General features: G+C 40.9%; 2 protein-coding genes across 15 annotated transcripts in view; one reads left to right on the forward strand and one right to left on the reverse strand.

Moving 5' to 3' along the window:
* USP49 (ubiquitin specific peptidase 49) overlaps positions 1 to 3000 on the forward strand; it is a 29499-nt gene extending 26499 nt beyond the window's left edge. For all 7 annotated transcript variants that reach the window (XM_074528152.1, XM_074528155.1, XM_074528154.1 and 4 more), the window contains one exon: positions 2728 to 3000. In XM_074528152.1, the coding sequence (XP_074384253.1) occupies positions 2728 to 2894 (167 nt within the window). In that variant the 3' untranslated portion in view covers positions 2895 to 3000. The remainder of the gene's footprint in view (positions 1 to 2727) is intronic.
* Positions 3001 to 4915: 1915 nt separating this feature from the next.
* Positions 4916 to 7336, reverse strand: TOMM6 (translocase of outer mitochondrial membrane 6). Of its 8 annotated transcripts, none has more exons than XR_012577105.1 (4): positions 7141 to 7336; positions 6119 to 6220; positions 5227 to 5275; positions 4916 to 5184 (listed from the first exon to the last, which is right to left on the reverse strand). XR_012577105.1 is itself a non-coding variant. In XM_074528055.1 (4 exons), the coding sequence occupies exons 1-2, from the start codon at positions 7269 to 7271 to the stop codon at positions 6124 to 6126; spliced, it is 228 nt and encodes a 75-aa protein (XP_074384156.1). In that variant the 5' UTR covers positions 7272 to 7336; the 3' UTR covers positions 4916 to 5205; positions 5247 to 5275; positions 6119 to 6123. The 8 variants fall into 8 exon arrangements, 4 of the variants coding, with proteins under 4 accessions (XP_074384156.1, XP_074384155.1, XP_074384154.1 ...); XR_012577104.1 differs by having other exon boundaries at positions 4916 to 5205; positions 5247 to 5359; XR_012577102.1 differs by having other exon boundaries at positions 4916 to 5205; positions 5247 to 5311; positions 7141 to 7332.
* Positions 7337 to 9420: the final 2084 nt, after the last annotated feature.

A 9420-nucleotide genomic window follows, 5' to 3' on the forward strand; every position in this document is an offset into this window, starting at 1 on the left:
GTAATTAATATAATACTTATACTTTATATTTATATATATATTTATATATTCTTTATAAAAAGAATATATACATAGAATAATAAATATTTTAAATATTATATAATACTATCCTATAATGTATTTAAGCAATTGTATTAAATTTATATTAATATTAAAATTATGCTTATTAAAAATATAATTTAAATTATATTAAAATTTATATTAAAATATTTAAAATGATATATTTTTAAATTATATTAAAAACTAAATTTAAAAATTATATTAAAAACTGTATGTTTCATTTATATAAAAATATATATTTAAATAATAGAATTTATAAAAGATATAATATATTAATAATTTATTATAATTATAAATTATATATCTATAATAAGATATATAATAAATTATAATTTATTATATTGTAATAATAATATAATAAATAATAGAATTTTATAAAATATATAATAATATATTAATAATTTATTATAATTATAAATTATATATATAATAAATTATAATTTATTATATAATAATATAATAATAGAATTTTATAATATATAATGATATATTCTTTATAATAAGAATATTTATATATTTATACTTATATATAATAATTAATATAATACTTATATATAAAATTAATACTTATATATATAATTAATACTTATATATATAATTAATATAATACTTATTCTTTATATTTATATATATATTTATATATTCTTTATAAAAAGAATATATACATAGAATAATAAATATTTTAAATATTATATAATACTATCCTATAATGTATTTAAGCAATTGTATTAAATTTATATTTATATTAAAATTATGCTTATTAAAAATATAATTTAAATTATATTAAAATTTATATTAAAATATTTAAAATGATATATTTTTAAATTATATTAAAAACTAAATTTAAAAATTATATTAAAAACTGTATGTTTCATTTATATAAAAATATATATTTAAATAATAGAATTTATAAAAGATTTAATATATTAATAATTTATTATAATTATAAATTATATATCTATAATAAGATATATAATAAATTATAATTTATTATATTGTAATAATAATATAATAAATAATAGAATTTTATAAAATATATTTATATATTCTTTATAAAAAGAATATATACATAGAATAATAGAATATTTTAAATATTATATAATACTATAATGTATTTAAGCAATTGTATTAAATTTATATTTATATTAAAATTATGCTTATTAAAGATATAATTTAAATTATATTAAAATTTATATTAAAATTATATTTAAAATGATATATTTTTAAATTATATTAAAAACGAAATTTAAAAATTATATCAAAAACTGTATGTTTCATTTATATAAAAATATATATTTAAATAATAGAATTTTATAAAAGATATAATAATAATAATTTATTATAATATAAATTATTATAATATAAATTATTATATAAAATAATAAATTAATTTATATAATATAATAAATAAATAATAAATCAATATAATATAAATTATTATAAATAATAATGATTTATTATAATTATAAATTTTATATCTATAATAATATATAATAAATTATAATTTACTACATTATAATAATGATTTAATAAATAATAGGATTTTATAAAATATATTCATATATTCTTTATAAAAGGAATAATAGAATGCTTATAATAGAATTTTATAAAATATAATTATATATTCTTTATAATAAGAATATTTATATATTTATATATTTATACTTATATTATACTTTATATTTATATATATTTTTATATATTTTTATATATTTATATATTCTTTATAAAAAGAATATATAAATAGAATAATAGAATGCTTTAAATATATTATATTTATATAATACTATACTATAATGTACTTAAGCAATGGTATTAAATTTATATTTATATTAAAATTATGCTTATTAAAAATATATTTTAAATTATATTAAAATTTATATTTAAATTATATTTAAAATGATATATTTTTAAATTATATTAAAAACTAAATTTAAAAATTATATTAAAAACTGTAGGTTTCGTTTATATAAAAATATATATTTAAATAATAGAATTTTATAAAAGATATAATATTAATATATTAATAATTTATTATAATTATAAATTATATATATAATAAATTATAATTTATTATATAATAATATAATAATAGAATTTTATAATATATAATGATATATTCTTTATAATAAGTATTTATATATTTATACTTATATATAATAATTAATATAATACTTATACTTTATATTTATATATATTTATATATTCTTTATAAAAAGAATATATACATAGAATAATAAATATTTTAAATATTATATAATACTATACTATAATGTATTTTATGTATTTATTACATAATGTATTAATACATTATGTATTAATAGTATATAATAATAGTATAATACATTATAGTATAGTATTATATAATAAAATGCATAAATACATTATGTAATAATGTATTTATGTATTTTATTATATAATACTATACTATAATGTATTATAAATGTATTTAAGCAATTGTATTAAATTTATATTTAATTAAAATTATGCTTATTAAAAATATAATTAAAATTATATTAAAATTATATTTAAAATGGAATTAAACCCCTTTTCCAGCTTACAGGAGAAGCCAGAGCTGCCTTTTCTGCTGTGGATGTTTCCTGGGAGCAGTTCCAGGATTAAAGGGGATCCAGGCTCAGCTAAAAGGATTTTTTTCCCTTTTCGCAGGATTTTGGGTGCACTGCAATGACTCGCGGCTGAATGTGTGCAGTGTGGAGGAGGTGTGCCAGACGCAGGCCTACATCCTCTTCTACACGCAGAGAACGCTGCAGGGCACGGCAGCAGTGCCACACAAACCACTCCACACTCAGGTGTTTGCCACCCACAGCCAGTGACAGGGACACAGAGGGACACTGCCACCAGGGAAACGCTCCCGGCTGCGCTGGGCACTGCTGGGGCTCAGCTCGCCCTGACCTGGGGAACTGCGGGGAATGGGGGCAGGGCGGGGATGGGATTGGGGCAGGGATGGGATCAGGGCGGGGATGGGATGGGAACAGGGCAGGGATGGGATTGGGGCAGGAATCAGGGATGGGATGGGGCAGGAATGGGATCGGGGATGGCATGGGAACGGGGCAGGGATGGGATCAGAGCAGGAATCAGGGATGGGATGGGGCAGGAATGGGATCAGGGATTGGGTTCAGGGCAGGAATGGGATCACAGCTTGGATGGGGTCAGGGATCAGAGTAGGGATGGGATTGGGGCAGGAGTGGGATCAGGGATTGGGTTCAGAGCAGGAATGGGATCAGGGATCATGGCAGGGAAGGGATGGGGCAGGAGTGGGATCAAGGATGGGATCAGAGCAGGAATCAGGGATGGGATGGATCAGGGATGGGATCAGCAGGAATGGGATCAGGGATCAGAGCAGGAATGGGATCAGGGATCAGAGTAGGGATGGGATTGGGGCAGGAGTGGGATCAGGGATTGGGTTCAGGGCAGGAATCAGGGATGGGATGGGGCAGGAATGGGATCAGGGATGGGATCAGAGCAGGAATGGGATCAGGGATCAGAGTAGGGATGGGATGGGGCAGGAGTGGGATCAGGAATGGGATCAGAGCAGGAATGGGATGGGGCAGGAGTGGGACCAAGGATGGGATCAGAGCAGGAATCAGGGATGGGATGGGGTCAGGGCAGGCATGGGATCAGGGATCAGAGTAGGGATGGGATTGGGGCAGGAGTGGGATCAGGAATGGGATCACAGCTTGGATGGGGCCAGGGCAGGAGTGGGATCAAAGCAGGGATGGAATTGGGGTGGGAGTGGGATGGGAACAGGGCAGGAATGGCATCAGGGATGGGATCAGAGCAGGAATGGGATCAGGGATCAGAGTAGGGATGGGATGGGGCAGGAGTGGGATCAGGGATTGGGTTCAGGGCAGGAATCAGGGATGGGATGGGGCAGGAATGGGATCAGGAATCAGGGCTGGAATGGGATCAGGGCAGGGTTCAGGGAGGAATGGGATCAGGGATCAGAGTAGGGATGGGATGGGGCAGGAGTGGGATCAGGAATGGGATCAGAGCAGGAATGGGATCAGGGATCATGGCAGGGAAGGGATCAGGGATGGGGTCAGGGAGCAGTGGGATCACAGTAGGGATGGGATTGGGGCAGGAGTGGAATCGGGGATGGGATCAGAGCAGGAATCAGGGATGGGATGGGGCAGGAATGGGATCATGGCTGGAATGGGATCAGGGCAGGGATGGGATCAAGGCAGGGATGGGATCAGGGATCAGAGCAGGGATGAAATCAGAGCAGGGATTGGGATCAGGGCAGGAATGGGATGGGGCAGGGATGGGATCAGGGCACAGAGCTGGAGTGGGATCACAGCTGGAATGGGGTCAGGGAGAGCCTGGAGTTCCATCCCAGGCTGGATTGGATTTCAGCTCCATCCCAGGCTGGATTTTTATCCCAGGCTGGATTTCCCTGATTTCCATCCCAGGCTGGATTTTCCCTGATTTCCATCCCAGGCTGGATTTCCCTGGATTTCCATCCCAGGCTGGATTCCCATCCCAGGCTGGATTTCAGTTCCATCCCAGGCTGGATTTCCCTGGATTTCCATCCCAGGCTGGATTTCCATCCCAGGCTGGATTTTCCCTGATTCCCATCCCAGGCTGGATTTTCCCTGATTCCCATTCCAGCTGCTGGCTCCCAGGGCTGGGCTCGTCCCTGTCTCTCTCTCTGGGTGTGAAACAGAAATCATGTTCTGATGATTTTTTTTGTTGTTGTTGTTATTTTGTAAATCTTTACTCTTTTTACACCTTGTTTTTTTTTGTAAGCTGAAATTTCTTATTAAGAAAAAAAAAAAAAAGAAAGAAAAAACAAACAAAGAGAAAAAAAAAAAAGAAAGAAAGAAATTCCAGTGGGTTGTGTTGTTATTCCATAAAATTTAATAAACATCTGGGGTTGGGGGGGTACAGGAGGAAATTCCATCCTCGAGGAATGAATGGGAAACCAAATCTTCCTCTCAGCATTGAACCTTTTGTCCTTGTCACTGCTCCAGGCAGGACAGGGGGGACCAGAGCAGCTCCAGGTGGAACCAGAGGAGCTCCAAAGGGATCTGAGCAGATCCAGAGGGATTTTAGCAGCTCCAAGGCTATCTCAGAAGCTCCAGGTGGGATGAGAACAACTCCAAAGGGATCTGAGCAGCTCCAGGTGGGATCTGAGCAGCTCCAGGTGGGATCTGAGCAGCTCCAAAGGGATCTGAGCAGCTCCACAGCTCCAGTCCTGGTGGGAGGGTGAGCTCTGCTGTCCAGCTCCTTCCTGGGACAGGAGTCAGCACCATCAGGGGAGCTGATTCTGCTCTAAAATCTGGTAAAAAGGGGTTTCTGTGGGGTTTGGGGCGGGCTCACCCTGATTTGTGTCACCTCAAGTGGTGACAGTGCTGTGCTGGGGTGGCAGGGTCAGTTTTTGGGGGGGTTTGTTCAGCTTTGGGGGGGCTGCAGCTCCAAACCCTGGTGAGCAGGGCCAGCAGCCAGGGCAGGGCTGGATTTGGGAGTTTTGAGGGGGGATTTTGGAAAAGGTTCCTCCTCCCCAGAGGGTTTGGGGCACTGCCCAGGGAATGGGAACAACCCCGAGGCTGCCAGAGCTCCCCAGGGTGGGATTTTGGCATCTCAGGAATGCCCAGGTGGGATTTTGGCATCTCATGGATGGCCAGGTGGGATTTTGGCATCTCAGGAATGCCCAGGTGGGATTTTGGCATCTCAGGAATGCCCAGGTGGGATTTTGGGATCTTAGGGACACCCAGGTGGGATTTTGGGATCTTAGGGACGCCCAGGTGGGATTTTGGGCTCTCAGGGACGCCCAGAGTGGGATTTTGGCATCTCAGGGACACCCAGAGTGGGATTTTGGCATCTCATGGACGCCCAGAGTGGGATTTTGGCATCTCATGGATGGCCAGAGTGGGATTTTGGGATCTTAGGGACACCCAGGTGGGATTTTGGGCTCTCAGGGATCCCAGGTGGGATCCTGGGGTGTCTGAGCAGGGCAGGGGTTGGATTCGATCCCTGCGGGTCCCTCCCAGCTCAGGATGTTCCCGATCCCGCCCCTCGGTGCCTCCCCCGCGCTGACCGGAGCTACGGCACGGGCTGCGGCGCCATCAGGTCGATGTCGGTGAGGTTCCGGGCCACCCAGACCCCGGCGGCAAAGAGCCCCAGGTTCAGCAGCAGGTTCCTGCAATCACAGAGCCCCAGAAACGCTGAGCTCGGGAAAGATACTGGGAAAGTTCACCCGAATCCAGGCTGTGCCCGATCCCCACCCTGAGTGCCACCTCCAGGGATGGGCGCTCCAAACCCCCCTGGGCAGCCCCTTCCAGCCGTTTCCATGAGGAAATTCCTGCTGCTGTCCAACCTGAGCCTCCCCAGCCCAGCCTGAGGCTGTTCCCTCTCCTCCTGTCCCTGTTCCCTGGGATGAGATCCCAAATCCCCCCCGGCTGTGCCCTCCTGGCAGGGAGTTGTGCAGAGCCAGAAATTCCCCCTGGGCCTCCTTTGCTCCGGGCTGAGCCCCTGCCCAGCTCCCTCAGGACCCTCCAAACCCTGCCCAGCTCCCTCAGGACCCTCCAAACCCTTCCCAGCTCCCTCAGGACTCTCCAAACCCTGCCCAGCTCCCTCAGGACCCTCCGAACCCTTCCCAGCTCCCTCAGGATCCTCCAAACCCTTCCCAGCTCCCTCAGGACTCTCCAAACCCTGCCCAGCTCCCTCAAGACCCTCCAAACCCTTCCCAGCTCCCTCAGGACTCTCCAAACCCTTCCCAGGCCTCTCCAAACCCTTCCTGGCTCCCTCAGGACTCTCCAAACCCTTCCCAGATTTCTCCAAACCCTTCCCAGCTCCCTCAGGACTCTCCAAACCCTTCCCAGCTCCCTCAGGACTCTCCAGGCCCCTCCAGCTCCGCTCCCTTCCCCGGACCCGCTCCGACCCCAAAATGTCCTCCCTGAGGCGAGGAGCCCGAACTGGACGCAGGGATCGAGGGTCAATCCCTGTCCTGCTCCTGCTCCAGGCCAGGGACGGACACCGGGCTCCCGATCCCGACCCGGACCCCTGCTCCGGGCCCGGCCTCGATCCCGGCCCCATCCGTGCCCCGCTCCCGGTGCCGACCTGCGGAAGTCGTTGCGGTCGGTGGCGAAGCGGAAGGCGCTGCGCAGCCAGGTGCGGATGCCCCGCGGCGGGGCCGCCACCGCCCCGGCCGCTCCCGCCGCTCCCGCTCCGGCCGCCGCCACCGCCGCCATTGCTGCCGCCCGCGCGCCCCGTGCACGGCGTCACCGGCGCGGCGGTGACGTCGCCGGCGCGGCGGTGACGTCGCCGGCGCGGCGGTGACGTCGCCGGCGCGGCGGTGACGTCGCCGGCGCGGCGTGACGTCACCGCCGGCGCGCGGGGCGCTGCGTGAGGGCAGCGGCGGGAACGGGAGCGGGATTGGGATCGGGAACGGGAGCGGGATTGGGAGCGGGATTGGGGTTGGGATGGAGAACGGGATCTGGGATTGGGATTTGGAGCGGGAACGGGATCAGGGATTGGGGTCAGGGATCGGGAGTGGGAACGGGAGCGGGATCAAGGATTGGGAGCGGGATTGGGATCAGGATCCCAATCCAGACCAAGCCAGGCCTGGATTCGTGGGGACATCCTGCCACACTGTCCATCCATCCATCCATCCATCCATCCATCCATCCATCCATCCATCCATCCATCCATCCATCCATCAGCCTCGTCTGTCCCTGCTGCTGGATCCTCTCCCCACATCCCACTAACCGATCCACCCAAATTGATTTATGGCAATTAGTGACCCTCATTAAGGGGCCAGCTGGAGATCCAGGCATTATTCCCCTGGCAGGACCAGCCAGGTCCCCTGGGCTGCCCTGGCCCCACACCCTGTTTGGGGTTTTGGAAGGGTTTAACCCCATTCTAATGAGCATGGAAGAAGGCCTTTGAACCTATCCTTTGTTCATAATTAACCTTTTTAAGTCTTAAGTTGATTTAGGAGCATCTGAATTAAAGCTTTAAAGACGTTGCTTTTTGACAGGAACTTTCTGCTTGTGGCTGAGTTCTGCAATAATAACCTTTTGAAGCATAATTTTAGAATATCGCTTGTGTCCTTGAAACTATAGCTTTAGAATATATAAAAAGGAAACATGCTTATCTTACACCTTAACAAAACAGTGAAAAGCAGCTTGAGAAAGGAAGATTATCACCTCAAGGATTTATAGTTTTGACCAAGGGAAGCTGGACATCACTGTTAGGAGATTTATAGTCCTTGCAATCAAAAGGTGGAGCCACATCTGGAATCTGGACCTCACCAGCTGGGATTCTTCATCCTTCTCTCAGAAACCAGACCCCCACCATCTGGGGATACTCCTTTTGGGATACATCCTGAAAAAAACGAAATCACAAGAGTGTACAGAATTGTGACGTAAAAATGGGGAAATAGAAACTGCTGATGAGTAAAAATTGAGAATAGAAACTGCTGATGAGTAAAAAATGGGAATAGAAACTTTGAAACTATAGCTTTAGAATATATATATTATATATTCTGTATAATATATATAGAATATATATATATTTTATATTCTATATAATATATATAGAATATATATTATATAGAATATATATTATATATTCTATATTTTATATATTACATATATTATGTATATATTGATGCCAAATTTTGCCCCAAACAGGCAGAGTGACTGCCTAATCAGACTCAGCTTAAGTCAATTAAACAGGAGGTATTTTTATTAGCGACGCGTCGGAGAAATCACAAAATGGATTTCTGAGTTCACATAGCAAAAGCAAGCCTTATATACAATTTTGGGTATAGGATTACATCAGATCAGATACATAATCATGCATATTCATATGGGGCGTGGTGTAGGCGGAGCGTAGGTGGAGACATCTCTTTTGGGGAATTTTCAGGTGGTCGTTCCTGTTGCCTTCACCATAGACGGGGTCTTTCCGATGAGTCTTCCTCTTTAAACTTTTGAACTCTTTTCCTAATTTGGTCAATTCCTGGTGTATTTGGCTTAGATCCCGTGGCTTGGCAAAACCCTTAGGGTCGTTTTGACATTGCTGGCTCTAAACCTGCTTAGCTTATTAGTTTCTCCTATACCTATCTCTTCCCCTGTCATGATGCTCTACCTTTTATCTAATTTATTGCTCTGTTTTCCTAGTGCTGTGCTTTCTCCGTGTGTTCTAGTGCTAGGCCCTTCTTTACATGCCTCTCATTCCATGTTTTAACCCATTACTTCTGGAAGGCTATCTGCTTTAGGGCTTCAATATAATATAGAATGTGTATTATATATTCCATATATATTCTGTATTTTATATATTCTATATTATATATATTACATATATTATGTATAATATATATAATATATAGAATACATA

The sequence above is a fragment of the Zonotrichia albicollis genome, chromosome 28, assembly GCF_047830755.1.
Source record: "Zonotrichia albicollis isolate bZonAlb1 chromosome 28, bZonAlb1.hap1, whole genome shotgun sequence".
In the NCBI taxonomy this organism is placed as follows: domain Eukaryota; kingdom Metazoa; phylum Chordata; class Aves; order Passeriformes; family Passerellidae; genus Zonotrichia; species Zonotrichia albicollis.